The sequence below is a fragment of the Neovison vison genome, chromosome 10 (assembly GCF_020171115.1).
Source record: "Neovison vison isolate M4711 chromosome 10, ASM_NN_V1, whole genome shotgun sequence".
Classification (NCBI taxonomy): Eukaryota; Metazoa; Chordata; class Mammalia; order Carnivora; family Mustelidae; genus Neogale; species Neogale vison.
The window spans coordinates 31,363,899-31,389,589 of NC_058100.1; the positions used below are offsets into that span (position 1 = coordinate 31,363,899).

General features: G+C 45.9%; 1 protein-coding gene across 2 annotated transcripts; it reads right to left on the reverse strand.

Annotated features, from left to right (window-relative positions):
• On the reverse strand, positions 1-25,630 carry MPC2 (mitochondrial pyruvate carrier 2). 2 transcript variants are annotated; one of them, XM_044266889.1, is made up of 5 exons: positions 24,922-25,172; positions 14,419-14,459; positions 5,100-5,184; positions 4,505-4,616; positions 1-219 (listed from the first exon to the last, which is right to left on the reverse strand). In XM_044266889.1, exons 1-5 carry the CDS (start codon positions 25,028-25,030, stop codon positions 183-185), a joined length of 384 nt encoding a protein of 127 aa, XP_044122824.1. In that variant the 5' UTR covers positions 25,031-25,172; the 3' UTR covers positions 1-182. The 2 variants fall into 2 exon arrangements, 1 of the variants encoding a protein (XP_044122824.1); XR_006386604.1 differs by lacking the exon at positions 1-219 and adding an exon at positions 25,352-25,630 and having other exon boundaries at positions 4,532-4,616; positions 24,922-25,103.
• Positions 25,631-25,691: the final 61 nt, after the last annotated feature.

Consider the following 25,691-nt stretch of genomic DNA (forward strand, 5'->3'; position numbering starts at 1 on the left):
TTATTAAAAGTTTGCTTTATTTTTCTGTTGAATCAAGTATTAGCCCCCAGTTTACAATTTGATTTTTTTATGCCTTCCAAACAGTAGCACAGGTAATATCACCTTATCCATAGCCAAATAATAAGTAAAATTAGTCCCAGTGGTTCTATCCACGTCTAGATTGTTCAGGTGGTCCGGAATTCTTACTTGTTTGCTTTAGCTTTTAGTTCTTGGTTATATCTATAAAGGAAACAGAAAGAAACACAATGACAAATCACAAGACATCAATGTGCGGTAGGAAGGGACTGGGAAGTATACTCCACGTTCTTTCTCTATCAGGAGGCTGCATCATTGTAGTTCTACGATCTTCTCAGGGGTGTGCAGGTAAACCAGGCAGAAGGGAGTGTGACTTCAAGATTTTATTTGCATCTGGCTTCCAATGCCAAAGAGTTGTAACAAGGAACTAACATGCCGTTTCTTATACAAAAGTATTATTTGTGTGAATATTTTCATTCTTGAATTATGTAAGAGTATAACAAACATTCCGAACATGTATATATAATTCAGCAAAATGTGGTCATCTAGAACTTTTTATTTTATACTCATGGAACATCCTTCCTAAGAATAAAATAAATTGGGAATGGGATCGTGTCTAATCATTAAAAATAAAATGTACTTTGGTGTGTAGGCAGGTTTCTGAGTGATTAGCCGACTGTAAACTCTGGGTCAGCAGGAGAGTAAAGCTAAGGCCTCCTCTTCCAATTCTCATTCATCTAAAGAAGAACAAACCACAAAGCCACAGAGCCCTTCCCTGAGCTTCACTGGCCACTCTTCCCAGACGACGAGAGTAGACAACACTGTTAGCACAAAAAGTAATGTGTTGCATGAAGTCTACCACACCTCCCAGGTTTCTCAAAAGGTTCTGATTTCAAATACTCAACAGTGTTTTTCTAAATGCTCCAGAGCCCAATATTTATATTTTTAACTAAATCTCCCAACCTGCTATTGTGACTGAAAGGTGCCAAAAATCCTTCTGTCAAACTCTATCTGCGTTTTTGGTCTAGAAATGGTTCTGAATGTTGCACTTAGCATTTCCTTAGCTCTACTACTGAGTTAATACAAAGTTAAAATGAAATGGTGGATGAGAAAAATACTTGTGAATAAGATCAATGTACAAATTCAAGTTTATATTGACGTAAGTTAGCTTTAAAAATGCTGGTCAGACAGCAGACATACTGTAGAATGAGTTATTCATTCATCCATCCAACCTGTGCCTGATGATTATGAAAGGGTTAAATTATAAACCCAGGGGTCGTAAAGATGAATAAAAGAGGCTACACTATACTCTGCAGAATAGAATGCCTTCTGAGAGGCAAATTAAAACTGAATATTTTCTATTTCTTTATTGAGATCATTTTTTTTTTTTACCCAAAGAACATTGTTTTGTAATTTAGAAAGGTTCTGGGGTTCAAATAAAGCCAGAGCCTTCATCTAAGATGCGCTCACTCTAGAGTGTCAGCCAGTCGCCCACACTGAGCACAGGCGAACTTCGGAAACACTGCAGTTCCGTTCCAGACCAGCACAACACAAGCAAGTATCATGATAAAGCAAGCAAATGAGTATTTTGGTTTCCCCGTGCACATAAATGTGATGTTTACACTATAATATAGTCTATTAAGTGTGCAACAGCATTATGTCTAGAAAAAAGGTACATACCTTAATTTTAAAATATTGCTAAACATTCCTAACCATCATCTACGCTTTCAGTGAGTCGTAATCTTTTCGCTGGTGGAGGGTCTTGCCTCAGTGCTGGTGGCTGCTGACTGATCTGGCTGACGGTGGTTGCTGCAGGTTGAGGTGGCAGGTGCGGTTTCTTAAAACAGGACAAGAAGGAAGTTGCCACATCAACTGATTCTTTCTTTTACAAATGATTTCTCTGTAGCACACGATGCCATCTGATAGTATTTTACCCCAGAGTCGAACTTCTTTCAAAACTGGAATTGAGCCTCTCAAACCCTGCTGCTGCTTTACCAACTAAGCTTATGCAGTATCCTGAGTCCTTGGTCGTCATGTCAACAGTCCTCACGGCACCTTCACCAGGAGCAGATTCCATCTCAAGAAACACTTTCTTGGCTCATCCACTCCTCATCCGTTCAAGTCTGACCCTGGGACGGCAGCAGTCCTGTCCCATCTCCAGGCTGCACGTCCCCGCTGGTTCTCTGGCTGTGTCCACCCCATCCGCCGTGACTTCCTCTGCTGAAGTCTTGCATCCCTCAAAGTCATCCATGCGGCTCGAATCAACTCCTCCCAAACTCCTGTTAACGTTGATATTTTGACCTCTTCCCTTCCCATGATCACAAATCTTCCTAATGGCATTTAAAACGGGGAATCCTTTCAGAATGTTCTCAATTTACTTGACCAGATCCATCAGAGGAATCACAATGTACAGCAACTATGGCCTTACAAATGTATTTCTTAAAGAAGAAGCCCTGAAAATTGAAACAACTCCTTGATCCACGGGCTCCAGAATGGAAGCTGTGTTCGCAGGCATGAAAACAACACTAATCTTGGTGTACATCTCCATCAGAGCTCTTGGGTAACAAGGTACGTTGTCAATGAGCAGAAATATTTTGAAAGGAATCTTTTTTCCCCAAGCAGTGAGTTTAAAATATTCAGGAAGCCTTGTTGTAAACAGATGTGCTATCATCCCTGCTTTGTTGTCCCATTTGTAGAGCACAAGGAGAGTAGATTTAGTATTATTCTAAAGGTGTTTAGGATTTTCAAAACGGTAAATGAGCACTGGTTTCAACGTAAAGTATTAGCCCCTAGCAAGAGAGTCAACCTGTCCTTTGAAGCCTTAAAGTCAGGTACTGACTTCTCCTCTCCAAACTATGAAAGTCAAGGATGGCATCTTCTTCCAGTACAAGGCTGTTTCACCTACACTGAAGATCTGTTAACTGAAGCTGCCTTCACGATCTAACTTGCTAGATCTTCTGAATAGACAGTTTCTACATCAGCACTCGCTTTCATGTCATGGACACGGCTTTTCCTTGAACAACGTGACCCAACCTCCGCTGGCTTCAGATTTCTGTTCTGCAGCTTCTTCATCTCTCCAAGCCCTCACAGAACTGAAGCGAGTGATGGCCTTGCTCCGGATTGGGCTTAGGCTTAAAGGAACATTGTGGCTGTCTGAGCTTCTATCCCGATCACTAAGGCTTTCTCGATGTTAGTGATAGGCCATTTCACTCTCCTGTCAGTCACGTGTCCACTTGGAGTGGCACTTTTAAGTCCCTTCAAGAATGCTTCCTTGCATTTGTAACTTAGCTAAATGTTGAGCACAAGAGTTCACCTTTTGGCCTATCTCACTGGCCTTTTTTTTTTTTTTTTAAGATTTTTATTCATTTGACAGACACATCACAAGTAGGCAGAGGGGCAGGCAGAGAGAGAGAGAGGAGGAGGAGGCAGGCTTCCTGCTGAGCAGAGAGCCTGATGTGAGGCTTGATCCCAGGACCCTGGGATCATGACCTGAGCCGAAGGCAGTGGCTTTAACCACTGAGCCACCCAGGTGCCCCTCTCACTGGCTTTTGATGTGTCTAAATCAACTTAATTATTTTAGCTTTTGTTTTAAGGAGAGACATATAACTCTTTCCTTTCACTGGAAAGGAAAGAGCCCCACTGCAGGCTTATTAACTGGCCTATTTTTAATGTTGCTGCGTCTCAGGGAATAGGAAGATAGATCTGAGGAGGGAGAGAGACGGGGGATGGCGGGTCGGTGGAGTCAGAACACGCACATTTACCAGTTAAGCTCACTGTCTTATGCGGGCCTGCTTTGTGGCGCTCCCCACCCCCAACAATGACAGTAGTAACATCAAAGATCACTCATCACAGATCCCCATAACAAATATAATAATGACAATTTTTGAAATGTGGTGAGAATTACCAAAATGTGACACACAGACATGAAGGAGCAAATGCTGTTGGAAAATGGTGTGGACAGACTTGCTCGACGCAGGGTTACCACACACCCTCAATTGGTAAAAATGTACAAGATCTGTGAGGCACAGTGAAATGAAATGAAAGAAAATAAGGCATGCCTATAAAGTTTTAAACATTTCCAAATGCTCATGGAACACTTAGACAAAACCAGTAGCCTCCCTCCAAAGAGCCTTTCCAACGCTACATAACCATACACATTTAGGTCCCACTTTATTACATATAATTTACACTGAATGATGAAAGGTTCATGGAGAAAACTATTTAGTATTTCACGAAGTATTGCCTTAAAACAGATTGTATGCATAGGCTACATATCTACATATTACACAGATTTAAAACCTAGGGGGCAAACATACTGTTTAACACTTTTAACTTAACCCCCAACTTTTCTGGAAATTTCTGCTTTAGGTATATCCCATCTTAGCATTACACCTGAATCTTAAAAACAGACAGACAGACAGACAGAACCCAGCACTGCCACCTGGGTGGCTTCTGAGGTAGATTTTTTTTACACCTTTGATAGGCTTACCTCCAAATACGGAAGAGCTGAGACGCTCCTGCCGCCCCCACAAAGAAATTAACAGCAAACAGACTCCAGTTTTTTGGGATAATTACAAGGGAGTATCTTGACCAAATAAACCCTGTTGAAACAAGATATTTTTTTAAAAAATCACAGGTACTGCTGCAGTATCTTCTGAACACTCAGTATTAGAGTAAAATGATTATAAATAAGACCATGACAATATAATGTAGAATAAAGGAAAAGGAAATGCTTGAGTCTAATAAAGTTGCTGCAGTTCAGTGTTACACAAAATATGTAATTCTTACATCAACAGAATCTTTACAGGGCAAACAATTATTTTTTACCACTTTTAAAAACAGGTTCATGGCAAAAACATAAAAAACTAAATCCATGCAGATACTTACTCACAGTAACCCTCTTCTGCCTTCTCTATGATACTTTCCCAGCAAGAACACTGTTAATTCCTTTGTGAGTGAGTGTGTTTATGTGTTTGAGTGTGTATAGGCGCTTCAAACATTAAACTGTTAAATAAGCTGATGTAAAACAAAACAAAAATACCAAATGTCCTAAATGGAACACAGAGACTATTCATTTTATTTACCTGTGGCCATCAAAACAGCAGATTGAGCTGTGCTGAGTTTCTCAGCAGGTCTGGCCATGTCAGCCAAGCCAGCACACACCAAGCCCTGGAAATGTTAACACACAGCAAGAGAAAAGGTATCATGACTGTGTAGTAATAATTCTTAACTTGACATAAAACACAAACCTATTCCAAAGATTTTCACATGACTGTTGGTACTGTTTTAGTATCCATGCAGTAAGGAAACATATCCTCGCAAAAAACTACAGTGAATTCAGGAATGCTTTTTGAAATTATGTTAACCACATGAAACAGCCTCATAAACCTGAAAATCAGTAGTGTGTGCAGGTATCCTAACAAATGGTACTTTTTCCACATAAGAAATTATACGTGTTGGAAACCACTGGTGCGGAGGGTGCTGGAAAACTACTTAAGGTAATCTGTAGATTCCTCCTTTCATATTTTTGTCAATGTTGTCTTTTTTTTTTTAATTAATTTATTTTTTTAATAATTTTTTAAAAGATTTTATTTATTTATTTGACAGAGAGAAATCACAAGTAGATGGAGAGGCAGGCAGAGAGAGAGAGAGGGAAGCAGGCTCCCTGCCGAGCAGAGAGCCCGATGCGGGACTCGATCCTAGGACCCTGAGATCATGACCTGAGCCGAAGGCAGCGGCTTAACCCACTGAGCCACCCAGGCGCCCCAATGTTGTCTTTTTTATAAAAGTGGAAATACCAGGGGCGCCTGGGTGGTGCAGTTGGTAAAGCATCTTGACTCTTGGTTTCAGCTCAGGTTGTGATCTCATGGTAGTGAGACTGAGCCCTATGTCAGGCTCTGTGCTCAGAATGGACTCTGCTTGAGTTTCTCTCTCCTTCTCCCTGTGTCCAACAACCCGCCCCCTCCCCCACCTGCAACCCCGTGTTCTTATGTGCGTTCTCTCTGGAATAGAAAGATAAATCTTAAAAAAAAAAAGTGGAAGTATCAGAAAAGCTCTATTGTAATTTTAGTTTTCAAGTTGCATAATTTTTCTTTAACGTCAAAGTATACAACATAGTCATTTCTTCTCTCTCTTTTTTTTTTTAATTTTATTTATTTGACAGAGATCACAAGTAGGCAGAGAAGCAGGCAGAGAGAGGGGAGAGGGAAGCAGGTTCCCCGCTGAGCAGAGAGCCCGATGCGGGGCTGGATCCCAGGACCCTGAGATCATGACCTGAGCCGAAGGCAGAGGCTTAGTGACTGAGCCACCCAGGAGCCCCAGGATTGTGACTGTTTAAAAAAGCTTTTATTCATTTATTTGAGAGAGCGCAGAGAGAGCACAAGCTGGGGGGAGGGCGGAAAACAGAGAGAGAGAAGCAGGCTGCCCACTGAGCAGGGAGCCCAACACGGTGCACGCCGCTGACCAAGCCAGCCAGCCCTGAAGTGAAAATCATACAGGGTGTGCCACAGTGCGAGTCATCCAAGGTAGAAAATGTGAACTCAAAACAAGCAGATCCGTCCACAAATAAAAACTTTAGCCTTACGAAGGACTGGCGAATGAATACATATTAAGGGCAAATAAAATATTTAAGGTATGTAAGGACTGTTTTTTACTATTCTCCACTTTGACCTCAATGACTCTGGTTTCAACACAAGTGGTTAAGAAGGACTCCACACCGGTTCTGAGCAAGTATCGTCTGAAATTCTTTTTTTTTTTTTTTTAAAGATTTTATTTATTTATTTGACAGAGAGAGATCACAAGTAGGCAGAGAGGCAGGCAGAGAGAGGGGGAAGCAGGCCCCCTGCTGAGCAGAGAGCCTGATGCGGGACTCGATTCCAGGACCCTGAGACCATGACCTGAGCCGAAGGCAGCGGCTTAACCCACTGAGCCACACAGGTGCCCCGTCTGAAATTCTTAATTCAGAGCATATGCGGCCCGGGACCACGTTGTGGATAACTGCCGGAGATGAATGAGCATCGGATGGTCTGGAATAAGAGGTACATAAAGTAAAGACGGAACAAAAGAAGTGTCCTCACCAGAGAACAAGGCAGTTTGCACTGTGATGCTGTCATCAGAAGACTATGCACGATTTCAACACGAACTTAAAATAGATGCTTTTAAAGGAGACAGATACCAAACAAGGCACTTAGGAGTATATCATACTGTGTTTCAAAACACTGGTGGATCAGATCAAAGAAACGCCAGAGTATTGATAAAATCAGTACACTTTGAAGTTGTGGCAAATTTGAGGTCCAAGAGAACCCCAAATTTGTTATAGAGTAAATAATTCTTACTCTTTTAATAATGGTACTAGAAATAATACTTAAGCAATCAATTATACTTGTATAGATATAGGATTACTGTATAATTTCCAGTGCTGAGACAGAGAAGAGGAAGAAAATAATAATATACTTTCCATTTCCGTTTTTTTTAAAAGCACACTAGTTCTGAATGTTTGTTTTGGCTTTGATCTGCCTTTTAATTAAATTAATAAGCAGATAACACATTATAAATATTAAAAAAAAAAGACATTCATACATCATACTAATAGGGTTTCTTACGAGACCATTAGTGGTAGGCACTCAAAATTTCAAGTGGTTTTTTTTATCCTGTCCCGCGGACTTTTCAACTTGCCCGACCTCGACTGTTCTATTTCTGCTCTGTAGGGATCACCATTTATGTTGAGCCTGTGCCCAGTTTATGAAGACTGTGCTACGGCAACTGCAGGAGATTCTCCTTGCTCCGCCTGTGTGCTGCACCCCTACTCGTCCTTGTCACTCGGCACCTCGAACGGCACAACCTCTACTGCCATCTAGAAAGCACCCAAAATCCCACTGTAGTCATGAGAATCCCTGTATAAACATTTATCCAAAGTAAACACAAAACCCGTGTGAGTTGAGTGAATGATAAAACTGAATCTTCTCCACCAGTTACTGTCGAGCACGTCCATCCTGACCTTTCCAAGCCCCAGTGCACGAGGGACCGTAGCTCTGTAAGGGCCTGCCCCACCCAGAGGAACTTGCTTGTGGACCCCGGATGTAGGGGTGGGGCAGGCCGGGTGGAGATGTCCAATCGGTGCAGCATGTGTATATCCACTAGGGTGAATTGAGATCTGATTGGCCACCTGTGTAGGGGCGGGGCTCAACCAACCGCATAAAGGTTGCTGTGCGAGGCTAGCAGAGGGAGTAGCAGAGGGAGGAGAGCTGTTAGGGGAGCAGAAGGAAGAGCTGACAGGAGCGGAAGAGTCCGCGGAGTGGAGGAGCTGGAACAGCTCTTGTAAGAGCTATAACCACCTCTGGCGGTCCCTGCACCGGCAGTCTCCAGCCTCTGGTGGTCCCACCTCCGGTGGCCCCGAGCCGCCGCCTGCGGCCTTCAGCCGCCTGTAGCTTCCAGCGGCCCCGAGCCGCTGGCGGTCCTGCCTTCAGCCCTGAGCTGCCCAGACACCAGCAGTCAGCAGTCCCCACACCTGCAGCCCCTGGATGCCAGTGGTCCCAAGACACCAGCAGCCCTGAGATGCCAACAGCCCCTAGCCGCCAGCAGCCTCGCCGCAAAATGCCTTGCCACCCCAAGCCACGAGCGGCCTTGTCCGCAGCGGTGGCTTCCTCTGGGTGGCAGCCTTGTCAGAGTGGCATCGTGGGGAGCAGAGTCTGTGTCATCCAGGTTGTCCTTGTCATCATAGGTGTCATCGTTGCCTCTTCGTCGTCGGGAGTGTTAGGGTCCGTGATCAAAGGAACGAGACTGATACAAAGCGAAGGTCAAGCAAAACTTTATTTCGTGCCAAGCATCAGGAATCAAACAACCGGTCAGAGCTACCTCTTACGAAAAGGCGGTGACGATGAACCCAACAAGGTCACTTCCAAGAAGGCCACTCTGGACGAGGCCGCTCTAGATGACGCTGCTGCTCCGCAGATGAGGCCGCTCCATGATTGGAGCCGTTCCCAAGAAGAGGCCACTCCCAAGACAAGGCCACTGCTCAATGAAGTTGCTCCCCGGACAAGGCCGCTCCCAAGAAGAGGCTGTTCTGGACAAGACCATTTCCTGGATGAGGCCACTCCCAATGACGAAGAAGCAACAATGACAAGGAGGACAACCCGGATGACACAGACTCTGCTCCCCACGATGCTACTCTGACCAGGCTTCCACCCGGAGGAAGCCACCACTGCGGACAAGGTCACTTGTGGTTCGGGGTGGCGAGGCATTTTGCAGCGAGGCTGCTGGTGTCTAGGGGCCGTTGGCATCTCAGGGCTGCTTACGCCTCGAGACCGCTGGCACCTAGGGGCTGCAGGTGTCTCAGGACCGCAGGCGTCGAGGGACCGCTGACAACTGGACCGCAGACGTCTCGGGACTGCAGGCGTCGAGGGACCGCTGACAACTGGACCGCAGACAACTGGACTGCTAGGCCGCCGGAGGCTGGAGGCTGCAGGCGGCGGTGCTCGGGGCCGCCGGAGGCTGGAGGCTACAGGCGGCGGCTCGGGGCCGCCCGGAGGCTGGAGGCTACAGGCGGCGGCTCGGGGCCACCGCCGGAGGCTGGAGGCTGCAGGCGGCGGCGCTCGGGGCCGCCGCCGGAGGCTGGAGGCGGCGGCGCTCGGGGCCGCCGCCGGAGGCTGGAGGCGGCGGCGCTCGGGGCCGCCGCCGGAGGCTGGAGGCGTCGGCGCTTGGGCCGCCGCTGGAGGCTGGAGGCTGGAGTCTGGACCGCCAAACGCGGTTATAGCTCTTACAAGAGCTGTTACAGCTCTTCTATACACCGTTGACTCCCCTGCTCTCCTGCGACTTCCACCGCTCTCCGCTCCACTTCACCGCTCTCCGCCGACTTCACCGCTCTCCGCCGACTTCACCGCTCTTCGCACCACTCTCCGCGGACTGGGCTCCACCGCTCTCCTGCAGCAGCCCCCCTTTGACAGCCTGGCAGAGTAACCTTTATGGGGGTGGTTAAGCCCCGCCCCTACACAAGTGGCCAATTGAATTCCAATTTTCCCAGTGGATATACATACGGCTTACTGATTGGATGACTCCACTCAGTCTGCCCCACGCTTACAGGGAGCAGCCTCGTCCAGGAAGTGGTCTTGTCCCGGCCTTGTCCGGGGAGCAACCTCATCCAGCAGCGGCCTCCTCTTGGGAGTGGTCTCTTCTTGGGAGCGGCTCCAGTCATGGAGTGGCCTCATCTGCGGAGCCGCCTCATCTAGAGCAGCCTCGTTTGGCGCGGCCTTCTTGGGAGTGACCTTGTCGGGATCATCGTTGTCGCCATCGCCTTTTCGTAAGAGATAGTCCTGACCGGTCAGTTTGATTCTTGATGCTTGGCGCGAAATAAAGTTTTGCTTGACCTTCGCTTTGTATCAGTCTCGTTCCTTTGATCACGGACCCTAACAGCTCGTGTGGATGTAGAATGTTCGCGCACAGAAGTGAACAGCTCACATGGCGAACTCTGCTACAATGCACTAAAACTCAGAATTCAGTCTGGGCCCAGACCTTGGTTTTTTTTTGTTTTTTTTTTTTAAGTTTGTATTTATTCATGTGACAGACGGAGACCACCAGCAGGGAGAGCGGCAGCAGAGAGGAGGGGAGCAGCGAGCCCGATCCCAGGCCCCCAGACCGTGACCCGAGCTGACGCAGAGGCCCGACGACCGAGTACCCCGGCGCCCCGGACCCCAGCACCCTCGTCCTGGGCCTCTTCCGAAGGGTCTCGCGGCCAATAGGCCCGAGGGCGCGAGCGAGCTGGTCCCGCCGGCAGCGGGAAGATGCGCGGCTCGACCCACGACCCACGGAGGCGGCCGGACTCTGCGGTCGCGAGGACAGGTCCCACGGTGCGGAGTGCAGGGTGCGGCGACGCCCGCTCGGTGACTCGGCCACGAAACCACAGAACTCCCGTCTTCAGTCACGCACGTGAGCGCGAAGGACTCACTAGTTACCGAGTCCAGAAAACCCCGACCAAGGGCCAGGGCGGCCGGTTGCTGAAGGGACCGTCATTCACGACTTCGGGGATGGCACTGCTCTGAGGAGGCCGGAAAGGCGCGCGAGGAGAGCAGCCGCGCTCCCTCCTCAGTCAGCTCCGCGCAGGCTCGGCGGGGGCGCGGCTCGGCGCTGGCTCCGCCCTTTGCGCCTCCCGACCCGAGTAGCGACCAGCCGCGCTTCCGGGCCATTTGGCGCCCTCACCGCTGCGAGGCCCGCGCACGCGCAGAGGGAAAGCTGTGGGAGACGTGGGAGAGGCCGGGCGGGACCGCGGCCTGCGGTGTCTGTAAGAACCGGGTGGAGGCCACGGCCGGCGCGATGGGCACCGCCAGACCCAGCTACAGCGAGTGTGCGGCGCTTCTGGTGAGGGACCAGGAGGCCTCCTGAGGACAAAGCAAAACGCTGACACCTCGCACCCCCAACTCCTGGGTGGGACACGGGTGACACTTTAGGAATCCCCCAACTATCTTACTAGCTGGAAAGGGCTAAAGGACCCGGCGGTGGCAAGGCCGGTGGCATCCAGATCCCACAGGTCCTCTGAGCCTGCGAAGTGCCACCGAACCCTTTCCTTACCCGCACCCCCATGGTACAGAACTGCCCCCCTCACAGCCCAGGGCAGCAGCTCTTCCTGCCCACGGGTCCTGTCCGGGGTCTTTAATAAACCACCATTCTGCACCAAAGATGTCTCAAGAATTCTTTCTTGGTCATCGGCTCCGGACCTCACCCACCGAACCTCACCTAGGTTCTAGAACTTCATTTCCAGTGAGCACAAGCATTAAACGTGATATGCTTAGGGGCGCCTGGGTGGCTCAGTGGGTTAAAGCCTCTGCCTTCCGCTCGAGTCATGATCCCAGCATCCTGGGATCGAGCCCCACATCGGGCTCTCTGCTCAGCGGGGAGCCTGCTTCCTCCTCTCTCTCTGCCTGCCTCTCTGCCTACGTGTGCTCTCTGTCAAATAAATAAATAAATAAAATAAAATAAAATGATATGGTTAAACTTTTTTTTTTAAACTGATGGGACCTTTTCTCAATATATTGTTAAAAAGAAAACCACAGGCCCAAAGTGGCGTCACTTAGGCCAAGTCACCAATACCTAATGTGGCTGCACTTTCAACCTCCCCCCTGAATGCACTCACTTAGGAGTCACTTAGGAGTTTTCTGGTTTGCACCAATGAGGTAATCAGTCACCTGGGCAATCTCTCCCTGTTCCCCAAAGAAAGAGGAGATAATTCATCTACTAAAATCCTTTCTTTTGTCTCCAACTGAAGGTGACCTCACCTGGAAATAATCCTTTTTTCTAAAGTATGACTTCCTTGTTGTGCTTTTAAAAACCTCTTTCTGCCGCCCTTGGGAGTTCCCCTCTACTCGCTAAACTGGATGCCGTGGTTGAATTTTGATTTTTAACAATATAAATAATAATAATAATAAAAAGAACTGCTCCCTAGTTCTCTGTAAAATGCAGATCCCAACCATGAATCTACTCTAGTCATTTTATGGGTCAGGGGACAAAATAGCTGACTTAACTTGCCCGAGGTAATAAGATTGAGGTGGAGCCAGTTCTAACATTCTCAACTACTGAGATTTTACAACTGAGTTTCTGACAATGTTCTGACAATTTAAAGCAATATGATTATGAAAATTAAAATAGCCAACAACTCAACAACAAAAAACAACCCGATTAAAAAATGGACAAAGGGCCTGAATAGACAGTTCTCCAAAGATAAACAAATGGTCAGTAAGCACAGGAAAAGAACAGATTCTTCCTGCAACTAATTAGAAAATGCAGATCAAAAACACAATGAACTACCCCTCACACCCATTAAGATGGCTGTTAGGAAGTAACTGCTGCTGGGAGGCGATGCGGAGAAACGGGAGTCCTTACCAACTGCTGGTGGGGATGGAAAATGGTGCAGCCGGGGCAGGAGCTCAAAGGAATATTGATGCAGCCACTCCACCTCCAGGTACAGGGCCCAGAGACCAGAAGGCGGGGCCTGGGAGAGATGTTGCTCCTGCACGCGGCACTGTTCAGCATGGCCAAAAGGTGGAAGCAACTTAAGTGTGAATCTACAATGGATGGTTATGCAAAATGTGGTATCTGTAAAATGGAGTATTATTCAAAAAAAAAGGAAATTTGACACTTGTTAACATGGATAAACCCCGAGGATATGGTGCAAAGTAGCCAAGAACAAAAAGACAAATCCTGTAAGTTTCCACTTCTCTGAGGGACCTAGAGTAGTAAAATTCAGAGACAGAAAGTAAAAGGTGGTCGCCAAGGCTGGGCAGGGAACGCGGAGCTGCTCAACCAGGGCGAAGGCTTGGCTCTGCCTGACAAAAGGAGTCCTGGGGATCAGCTGCACCAAGACAGGAATGTACTTAACATTAAAAAAAAAATGGTTAGGAAGTTAAATGTTATGTGTAGTTTACTACAATTAAAAAATAAAAAATGACTACCAGTCCTTGTACAGTACCAGTACTCGACCAGTGCTTTTCGAATTCTAGAAGGGGTCGGAATGACCTGGAGGGCTTATTAGAACACAAATTACTGGGCATTCCATCCTGAGTTCAGTTCAGGAGTGAAAATCTGCATTTCTAACACATTCCAGGCACGCCACAACCTCAGGTCTAGGGGCGACACAGCCTTTTCAAGAGAAAATGAATTATCTGTTTTATTGTTTTCACAATTACCTCTTTTCAGCTAAATGAGAACTTTAGGAATGGAAACTCTGGCGTAAGGTAAAAAGCATTGGTCTTGGAGTCAGAAGTCCTAGCCTCTGCCATTTACCAAATGTTAATACACACCCTTAGATAATTTTTTTCTATTTTTGAGACTAACTTCCCTTGCCTGCATTTTGGTATTGGTATCTTCAGTTCACATATACTAAATTAATAATAAAAGTTAATCTGGGGAGGTTCTAATTAGTTAAATGTTTGCCTTAGTCATACAATCTCGGAATGAAGTTTCAGCTTCAAGGGCTCACAATTACAGGTTTGTTTTTTTTTTTAAAAGATTTTATTGATTTATTTGAGACAGAGAGAGCATGAGCTGGAGGTGTGGGGGGAAGGGGTTAGAGGGAGAGGGAGAAGCAAGCTCCCCACGGAAGCAGGGCTTGATCCCAGGGCTTATGATCTGAGTGGAAGGCAGAAGCTCGACTGACTAAGCTACCCAGGAGTCCCAATTACAAGCTTTTTGGTAACAGTTATGTTCAGAGAAGGTCTTTTATCTAAGGAGTTCAGAACAATTCAACTAGGTAGTGCACTTTATGCAGTAAAAATGACACGAGATTATTTGAATGAAATCATCTCCAGACAGGCCATGAATATTTAAAAAGTACATTCTTCATAAAGATGACTTCAAATTAGTAAGTTCCTTTTAAATAATTTTTTTTTTCAGTAGCTTCTGCAAAAACTCAAGACTTACCCATTTCATAATTGGAGCCCAGAAAAAAACTGTTCTGGGACCTGAAAAAAAAGAAAAAATAGAAAAATTTAGAAACAACCGACTACTTTACATGTCTTTTTTTTTTTTTTCTATTCAAATTTTAGTTACTTAAAAAAAATTCTCATTAGTTAACATACACTGCAATATTGGTTTCAGGATTAAATTCAAGGATTCACCCCTTACATACCACACCCAGGGCTCTCATAACAAGTGCCCTCCTTGCTACCCATCACCCACCGAACCCACCCAACCCACCTCCTTCCATCAACCCTGTTTGTTCTCTATCTTTAAGTCTTTTATGGCTACACAGGTCTTTTAAGCCATCACCACATTTCAAAATCCCCAAAATTTAGCGATCCATTTCTAATTATTTGTACTATCCTTTCTGCATCCTGTGTATTTGTTAACATTTAGAAGGTCACCACAGTATCAACCTTATATTCAAGTTGTTTTAATTTCCTTGTCAGTTATTTGTATTTTTGTGGCCCATTAAAAATTATCAAAAGTGTAACAGACAGTTTGGAAACCATTACCAAAGTTCTGCCTTGAACATGAAACTTCTTGTTAGTTCGCTTAAGGATAATCTCTGAGTTGGAGAAATTAGAAATTATAGAGATTTTGTGATAAGAGCCTCAGTAATTATTAAATATTCACTAATTCTATTAATATTTATTATAAATGACGTATTGCCATATGTTAGTTTGTGGCACCTGGCCATATGTATGATAGTGAAAGCTCTTATAAAAGGTATATATATTGTAGTAAAAAAATTTCTTTTAAGATTTTAGTTGAGAGAGAGAGAGAGACAGAGCAGTGGTGGGGAGACAGGAGGGGGGAAGCAGGTTCCCTGCTGAGTAGGGCTTGATCCCAGGACTGTGAGATCATGACCTCAAAGTCAGAGGCTTACACAAACCACTGAGCCACACAGACACCTCTCTAGCAAAAGTAATGAACCTAGGGGCACCTGGGTGGTTCAGTGGGTTAATCCTCTGCCTTCGGCTCTGGGTCACAATCTCAGGGTCCGGGGATCGAGCCCCACATCAGGCTCTCTGCTCGGCGGGGAGCCCGCTTCCTCCTCTCTCTCTGCCTGCCTCTCTGCCTATTGTGATCTCTCTCTCTGTCAAATAAATAAATAAAATCTTCAGGGGGAAAAAAGTAATGAACCTAATATTAGGGTTCACATGAGAAAGGGGAAAGACTTAGATCTCTAAGCTCAGTAACAGCGGGGTTGTTATTTTAGCTATCCTGGTATCCACTGGCCTTTTGCAAAATGTTAAATAAATGCTGGCAGCATTGAAAACAATTCTGGTTTCCTAGATAACATAGAATTTGAGAAATATGATGTTTCAGAGCTGGAAGGAAATTCCAAGTTCATCTAACCTAAACCCTTCATTTTACCACGAGGCTCTGAGCAGATCCGTGACCCTGTCTGGGGGCACAGCCAGTAAGCAACAGAACTGTGACTGGAACCTAAGCCTCCGAGCTCTTTACATGACTGCCCACTTTTAACTCTTCTAAATCACGTATCTCATTTAACCTTCAAGAGGCTACAGGGACAGGAAAGAAACAGACTTTGGTCCATGATAATTTAAAATATAACTAAGCAGGCTAAATCCAATATATGTCAAACTATGTGATGTGGTGAGTGGGCTCTCACACACTGCACCAACAAACACGCGTCTTCCTTCCTTCCTTTCTTTCTTTCAGATTTTATTTATTTATCTGACAGAGAGTGACACCGCGAGAGAGGGAGTACGAGCAGGGGGAGTGGGAGAGGGAGACGCAGGTCTTCTGCTGAGCAAGGTGCCCGACGCGGGGTTCCTTCCAGGTCCCTGGGATCATGACCTGAGCCGTAGGCAGTCGCTTAGCGACTGAGCCACCCAGGCACCCCACATTTATTTCTCAACACACAATTAAACAACCTGATATAAGAAAACAGTGATTTACTAGCAAATTCAAAAGTTTTAAAATCCTATTATAGTCATGACTATCATTGTTGCCTTAGTATTCTACTTTGCTTTGCAGGAATAAATTAGTTGTTTTTGTGGATAACCAAAATCACACCTGAAATGGCATCAGCTTCTCTTCATCTACTCCCAACTAATATTTCTCAATAGCACCAGCAGGTAAAGATGCATTTATCTGGTCTTCCCATAGGAGGCAAGTGTTCACCATCACTAACGATTAAGTATTTTTATTCACTTATGAATAACATTTAAAAGTTAAAACTGACTTAAACTTATTATTTAGAAACAAAACAAAGGAAAGACAGTGGGACACCTGGGTGGCTCAGTGGGTTAAGCCACTGCCTTCGGCTCAGGTCATGATCTCAGGGTCCTGGGATCGAGCTCCGCATCAGGCTCTCTGCTCAGCGGGGAGCCTGCTTCCTCCTCTCTCTCTCTGCCTGCCCCTCTGCCTACTTGTGATCTGTCAAATGAATAAATAAAATCTTGGAAAAAAAAAAACCTAACACAAAAGAAAGACAGTGAAGCTGAAAAGGCAATGAGTTAAGTACAAACCTAGTTGTGGTTCTGGGTTTAATTTGTTGCAGAGAAGACCATTCATTCACCCACAATAATTACTGCATGCCTTATAGTGTACCTAGCACCAGGGATATATTGGAAAATAAGATAAGAGTGCTGGTTTTTATTAACTAAGCACAAGAATGCTGTTTAAGTCAAGTCACACCTGGAAGCTAACATTTTGGGAAAACTTAATTCTAATGTGCTTTTCTCAAAGTTGCACTAGTATCACACATAGGTAATACCATCATCTCAAAGTAAAAATGAGCTCAATGATAACACTCCTTTTTGGGGATTGCATTTTGGCTGAATTACTATCAAAAGCAGTTAGTTTGTGGCACCTGGCTGGCTCAGTTGGTACAGCATGTGACTCCATCTCAGGGTTGTAAGTTCAAGCTTCAGATCAGGTGTAAAGATGACTTAAAAAAAGATAAAATCGGGGTGCCTGTGGGGCTCAGTGGGTTAAAGCCTCTGCCTTTGGCTCAGGTCATGATTCCAGGGTCCTAGGATCGAGCTCCCGCATCGGGCTCCATGCTCAGCGGGGAGCCTGCTTGCGATCTGTCTGTCAAATAAATAAATAAAATCTTTTTTTTTTTTTAAGATTTTATTTATTTATTTGACAGGCAGAGATCACAAGTAGGCAGGGAGGCAGGCAGAGAGAGAGGGTGAAGCAGGCTCCCTGCTGAGCAGAGAGCCCGATGCGGGACTCGATCCCAGGACACTGAGATCAGGACCTGAGCCGAAGGCAGTGGCTTAACCCACTGAGCCACGCAGGTGCCCCAAATAAATAAAATCTTTAAAAAAAAAAGATAAAATCTTTAAAAAAAAAAAGGTAGTTGGTTAATAACATTGAGAGAAATTTGAAAAATGTAAAAATGGCATCTGCTGTCTTTACAACTTTTGCTTATTAAGTAGTTCTACAAAAGTGTCACATAAATAGTATCAACTATTGCTTGCCTTTAACATTATTAAGTGATGGCAATGTTACACATTTTTTAATATCTTCCACAATGTAACATGGTCATTGATATTTCTGTATCCCTCTCAATCTCACATTGTTCTTACAGCTATTAAATTCATTAATTCAATGTGATTTTAATACAAAGATTTAAAATCGACAGTAGTGTACTGTAAATACTGTACTATAGTTAGTACTAGTTAGTAGTCTATCCACTTACCAATCCAATTATGACCTCCTTGAACCTAGTGGCTAGACAGTGTTCCCACTTGTCACCCTACCTAACAGACGGTGGACTGGTAAGCTAGGCAAGCACGCAACTAGCTTCCTGCTGTTTAACGACTAACCTTTAGTTGATGCTTAGAATAGCCCAGTCTTATCCCACGCCTTCACCTGGCTAACTCCTGATATCCTTTGGAAACGTAGCTTAGATTTCGTCTCCTCAAGGAAGCCTTCTTTAACTGTTCCAGGTTACATCAAATGCTCCTTCTCTGAACCCCCAAAGCAGCCCCTATAATGCTCTCCTGTTTTCTGCACTTAACAATTCAAATGATTAATTTATGCATCTGTCACTTTAATTAGACAAGGTGAAGACAAGGCCTATTTCTTAGTTTTCCTTAACAAATAACATTTGTGAACAGAACTGAATTGAATTAACCATGTCCAGGACAGTCGTTAAACACAGATATTCAAATTTTAGGTCTGACCAGATATGCCTTGACACTGTTTCATCCTCAAGGGCAGAACCTGCAATTTACTCCTCTCCAAGGACACCAGGTTCCCTTTACATCAGGGCTGTACCTGATTTCCACTCATTAGTTACTCTCTCTACTCTTAGACCAGAACACTCCCCTATCTGGCTTCGGAAAATTCTTCCCATAAGTCTGAAGCCATGGTGCACTGATCCTACAAGTCAATCTTTTCAAACTCTCTGGTTTAGCTTGAGCTTCTGGGATTTCTATCACAGCACGCCTGGCTTATTTTTCTTTCCCATATACAAAGTCTGAGTCATACGCGATATCAATTACGAAGTTTACTTTTTAATCCCTGCAGGAGGCTCGCGCCATCACTCCAGAGTACGTCAACACATCATTTTGGTCTCTGGCTTTGAACTTCTCTGCCAATTCCTCTCTTCCTACTTCAAAACTGATGCTTCCTTCTTCGCCACCCTCAAAACTGTTTCCTGAACAGTGCCTCTAGGTTCTGGTTTCTTTATGAGTTTAAGTATTTGCTCCTTCAGAGTTAATGAACAGTAGAGCTGTTCAGTAAGTGTTTGCTTGGTAACTAATTTACTCAACTGCCCCAAGCCAGATAGTCGTCTTAAAATATTACTCGTTCCTCTTCCTCACAACCAAACCGAACAAAAAACTTCAAACATGTAATTATGGTTGCTAGAACCTGGTATGACTATTTTAGTTAGTGAATAATTTTAAACTATAAAACAAATCTCCAATTATTTTAACAACTGCTAAGCACTAAATTTAAAAATATCATTAGCAAATATGTATTATAAGACATTCTAAATTTCTAATATTTCTGAGATATCAGAGGATGCTGACAAATGACACAAATAATCAGAGTTGGAAAGCTATATATGCAAACAAAGTGTCTTCTTCATTGTCAAGAAAACAGTGGTTGAGCAATACCTATCGTACAAAGAGCTAACAAAAAATTTTCAAGAAAACTTATTTTACTTTATTTTTAAAATATTTTATTTATTTATTTGACAGAGAGACAGAGATCACAAGCAGGCAGAGAAGCAGGCAGAGAGAGAGGGGGAAGCAGGCTCTCTGCTGAGCAGGGAGCCCGATATGGGGCTCGATCCCAGGACCCTGAGATCATGACCTGAGCCGAAGGCAGAAGCTTAACCCCCTGAGCCACCCAGGTGCCCCAAGAAAACTTACTTTAGTTCACCTTTTCAGTTTATCTTACTGATCATTTTCAAGTCAAGAAAATTAAGTCAATTTAAACACGTATGAACTCAGAGGAAAGACTTCCTTCTTGGCATAGAATAATGTCACATGCTTGCAAACATGCACACATACAGATATTGAGATGCTCGCGATGTGCCAACGTGAAAAATAAAGTTTCTCATTTAATGCTTTTTTTTTTTTTTAAAGATTTTATTTATTTATTTATTTGACAGAGAGAGATCACAAGTAGGCAGAGAGGCAGGCAGAGAGAGGGGAAGGGAAGCAGGCTCCCTGCTGAGCAGAGAGCCGGATGCGGGACTCGATCCCAAGACCCTGAGATCATGACCTGAGCCAAAAGCAGCGGCTTAACACACTGAGCCACCCAGGCGCCCCTCATTTAATGCTTTTCACTACTTCTTCTTGTCCCTTTCAGATGGTTCCTCTATGGTTTGCTGCTTTTAACATTCCTCAACATTCTTCTAAGTTTCATATACTAAGAAATCCCCTCTTTGCTATCATGTGACCAACACTTACAAATCCTTAGAATTTGTAAATGTTACTCCTTGATATAGATATGGACTGTCAAAAGTTACTTATTTTTATTTTTATTAAAACTAGTTCTGATTTCACACTAAGAACATGATTGGGTTACCATTTTAGAATCATGTAATCTTTGTACTTTTGGAAAGGCCCTGGAAACAGCCATCACTCAGATAGCCCCTAAAACAACAAAGGTATATAATGATTCTTAAAATGTCAATTGAAAACAGGCTTTGGTACAAACGCCCAAATAAAATAACAGGTGAAACAATTAGCTAAAATAGCTAATAAACATTTTAGGGTTGACACATTTTAAATTTATATTTGTTCAGTTACAAAGAATCAATGACTTCTAGATTTAGGAAGATAAGGAGGCCCAGAAAGGTGGAACTACCTGTGTGAAATACATAGCACAGCAAGGGTTAAAAACTAAGATCCCCAAATCCTAACTTAACAATAATTACATAGTTGACCCCAATGAAATGAGTTTCTTGAAAGGTCCGAAATTAAGAAAAGCTCTAGTAAGAGTACCAAAGTGAAGATTATTACAGCTGAAAGGACCTTAAAGAAAATCCAAGCTCCTCTATTTTTTTTTTTAAGATTTTATTTATTTATTTGACAGAGATCACACGCAGGCAGAGAGAGAGAGAGGGGAAAGCAGGCTCCCCACTGAGCAGAGAGCCCGATGTGGGGCTCGATCCCAGGACCCCGGGATCATGACCTGAGCTGAAGACAGAGGTTTAACCCACTGAGCCACCCAGGCACCCCTGCTTAGTATTTAATTTTGAATTTTCATGATAAAGATATTCCCTTATGGACAACGCGAATGTGGGTTCGCTTAATATGTTTTTATTTTATTTTTAAAGATTTTATTTATTTGACTGAGAGGGAGAGAGAGCGAGTGAGCGAGCGAGCTCCAGTTGGGGGAGAGGCAGAGGGCGAGATTCTCAAGCTGACTGCACTCAGCGCAGAGCTGGTTGCTGGGCTCAGTGTCACCCACAGTGAGATCATGACCTGAGCCAAAATCGAGAGTCACACACTGAACCAACTGAGCCACAAAGATGCCCCTGTTTTTTTATTTTAAAACACGATCTTTAGATATTTAAGAAAAAATGGGAAAAACAATTCTCTTACCTAGGAGAAATGCAAATCTTACTGTTACTGAGATCTGAAGCCTTCACAGGGAGACTACCATGTAATGGAGAGACAATTCCCAGCAACAGCCCACTAAGCACTGCGACAGACTTCACAGAACGATCTTTTCAAAAGTTCTTCCACTTAAGGCAAAATGTAACTCAAGAAAAGCAGAGCTACGGTGAGGTACCTAAAATGATATGGTTCAGAAAACTGTTTCCTGGGCTGACTTAGTCAAAGGATAGTTTTTATGTATTCTTATTATTTGTTATTCATTTCCCCCGGTTTTATTGAGATATAATTGGCATATAACAGTATATTAATTTAAGACATTCAACATGATGATTTGATATATATTTATACTGCAAAATTATTACTATAATAAGTTCTGTTAGTACCCATTGCCTCACTTAGCTCATTTTTTTCGTGTCATAAGAACTTTTAGGATCTACTCCCTTAGCAGCTTTCAAATATGTAACACAGTATTGTTAATTACAGTCACCACGTTGTACATTATATCCCCGAAACTTGTTTATAACAGGAAGTTTATACCTTGAGAACACCTTTTAGGATAGCTTTTGGATTCTTTAGAGCTGTGGTCTCCTAACTACTTTTGAACATTGGACCCTATCATTTTAAAAACCTTTTTTTGAGCATGTATCTCCTACATATATATTGTATGTATTTATACACTATATATATAACTTACACAAATGTGTATATGTACATATGTTGACTCCAAAGAACTCTCAATTGTGTTCTACATAACTATATATGTAACTATACTGATCTATTTTTATAAGATATATGCAGAATAGAAAATGTAAAAGGATAAAATAATACTAAGCATTCATAGAAGCTGTATTGTTTTCTTCCTACATTCCAGTGTTTCATTTTGTGCATACTTTGAGACAATTCACCCCATCTGGGGGCTCAAAAATACAAAGGAATGACACTCCTTCACTAATCACGGTTTTTTCCCCCGACTAAGCTTTTAAGTAAACACTGGTCATCGTGACTTCAAGGTCATTTTTCTGACAAATGCCTGGAGTAGAGCAGTGCATTTGGTTTGTGCAGAGTCACATACTTTCACAGTCAGGTGGTGATGGTGAAGAGTGACATACCTTATGAGGACCGAGTTTGCCAGGACACACATTTGGTTGGAACTCTATTCTCACCCTATAAAGGTAGATCACAATGTGCCGGGAACAACACATACACCAATGATGAAGGCTGCAGGTCTAGCTATAATATGAATCACTGTGATATAGTAATATATAATAGTCCCATAATTCTAGTATAAATCTATATAAAAACACATTCTTGTTTCCTGACTAGACATTCTGCCAGTGATAAAATTAAATCTCAGATATTTAGAATCCACAATATTAATAGTTGGATATTAATATCCTAGCCTTGCTTATCATTGTAAAAACCTCCAGGATGTGAATGTTGTCTAAGATTTAAATGAGGATTCAGTAAGTAAATTACAGTAAATTCAGTAAGTAATTACGCAAAATAGCACATAAAAACCTTGCGTAGTCACTCTGATGACTCTTGGAGAATAATCAGTGTTTCCTCAGATTTTATTCAATACCAATGGATCGAAAGTTATGTTTTTCACGCTTTTCCATTTTTTCGTGGGTGTGCCTCCAACTTTTTAATCACAAATGCTTCTGAATGATAGATATTCTTACTATGTATATTGGTTAAAATCTTAGAAGGGAGGGAACCAACATTTTTTGAGTCTAAGTACAAACACTTTGCTAAATGTTTTAATTTATTGAAAGGTTTCATTTATTTATTTGTCAGAGAGAGACAGCGAGAAGGAACACAAGCAGGGGGAGCGGGAGAAGCAGCAGGCTTCCGGCCCAGCAGGGAGCTCAGCATGGGGCTGACCCCACCTGGGATCACCACCCAAGCCAAAGGCTGATGCTTGACAACTGGGCCACCCAGGCGCCCCCGCTAAAGGTTTTAAAGCCATCATACCTTTTAGTTTTCACGACAATCCTTAAATGATAATTATTATCTCCATTTTACAGACCAGAAAAATAAGGCTGGGGGCTTCAGGGTCTAGGTCAACACAGCCACGATTTCCATGTACCTCTGTCTGGCTTCAGAGCCAGCTCTCCTCCCCCTACACTGAACATAGAGTTACAGGGACTGAACCCAGGAATTCCCAGGTGAGAAGCTCAGTCTGCAAGTGAAGGCAATTCCTCCTGACTCTGAAGGAGACTAAAGCAGGAATGACAAGTGGGTAGAGCCCACCTTGGCTTCTCACCCGAGCAGTTGAAGACTGCTCCTCCTCTGCCCTCCTCTGCCTTACCCTGCAGCCCAAACGCAAGGCTTAAGAGGGTCAAAGTTGACGGCACACAATGCAGCCAACTCCAACAGCCAGATTACTGCAGAAGCATTGCTCAATCCTCCCTCCTGAAAAACCCGTCAAAAAGCACAACTCCCAAAAATTTAGTTTTTTTAAAAAAAAAAAAACTTAAAGGCAAATAAGCTCAATACGCTTCTTAAAGAATTCTCCTTGAACTCTCCTTAAAATTCTGCAACGGTCCCAGCTGCGCAGGGCGCAGTACACACCCCACACGACCGTCCCGCCCGTCTCGCCGGCGCACCGGAGGGGACAGTCCGCGGCCACCGCAGACTCCGGGGCGGACGGGCCACCTTCCCGCGGACCCCGACGGCTGAGGGCCTCGACCGCGTGGGCGGAAAGCGCCGCTCCGGGGCCGCCCGTCGGTTCCCCGCCTCACCGCACGTCCCCGCGCTCCAGCGCGGCAGACCCCACGGCGTCCGGCTCAGCCCCGCCGAGGGCCCCGGCCCCGAGCGCGGAGCGGGACCGGCGGGACCTTTCGGGCCTCCCGGGGCCGCCCGCGTCCCCCCCACGCGCGCGACCGAGCGCTCCCGCCCGCGTCCGGGAAGGACCCACCCGCGGCGCCGCCCACGTCCCACGAAGCGGGTTTGGCCGCGACAAGCCCATCCAGGGTCTCCCCCAAGGTCACGCCTACGCGCCGAGGCCGCGCCCCGGGGGCAGGGAGCGCCCGCGCCGCAGCCGTACACCGGGGCCGGGGGAACGGGACGCGACCGCGGCTGCGGGCCCGGCGCGTCTGCAGGCCTCGGGCCACCGGCGCGGGCGGCGGCGCGACCTTCACCGCAGAGCCGGCGGGTGCGGGCGGTCCCGGGGCCCCGTGCGGCCGCGGCCGGGGCGAAGGACCAGCCCGAGGCCCCGCGCGGGAGGGCCGTGCGGCGACAAAGGTCGCGGAGGGCGCCCGCTGCGACCCCGGCCCACGAGCGACGCGGACGCGGGGGCCGCGCACGGGGCCGGCCGCCCCAGCCAGGCGGGCCCCCCGAGGGCAGCGGCTGGGCCGGGAGCGGGAGCGGGAGCGGGAGGGGGGGCGGCGCGCCTTACCTGCCGGGTGGTTGTACAGCGGCCTCAGTTTCTCCGGCAGCAGCAGCTCCACCTTGTCCAGGACCCGGTGGTAGGTGGCCCGAAGGCCCCGGGCGCCGGCGGCCGACATCGCTGCGGACCGGCGCGTCGTGGGCGGCCGAGGGGGGCAGCGGCCGAAGGGGACAGCGGCCGCGGGCTCCTCCCTGGATGACAGCGAAGGACACGCGTCACTTTCTCCTGCCCCAGCGCCTCGCGCCCGCCTCTTGCCCGCGGCGCCCTTCCCGCGACTCCCGCGGCCCCTACGAACCGCCGGGTGGCCGGGCCCAGGAAACACGGAGGGGCGGAGGGTCGGCAACGACCCGCCCCGGGTCCGCCTCCTTCCCTCCCGCCGCCCGGAGGCGGGGAGGAGTCATGGCAACAGGTGCCCGAAGGGCCGCCTCCCCAAGCCAACCTGACTTCCTAGGGGCAGCGCGCCTGCGCAGGCTGAGCGGCCCACGAGGATTGGTCCGCGCCGGGGTCCAGCGCGAACGTCCCGTTTCTCCTTCCTGCCCTCGAGGCCATGTTGGAAAAGGGAAAGTGAAGCTGCCCAGCTTTGATTAAGATAGCCCGTAGTTAACATGGGCTTTTTGGGTCTTCATTCCCCAACTAAAGATGACGGCGCACAACGCTCTTGCTTCCTCCGGAAAGAGACTTGTGACTGAGAGGATTCGTGTCTCAGCTTCCTCTCTCTCCGGCCCTCATTCACCCACAGAGAATCAAGGATTTAGCGACAGTGTCCCGAGCCCACCCCT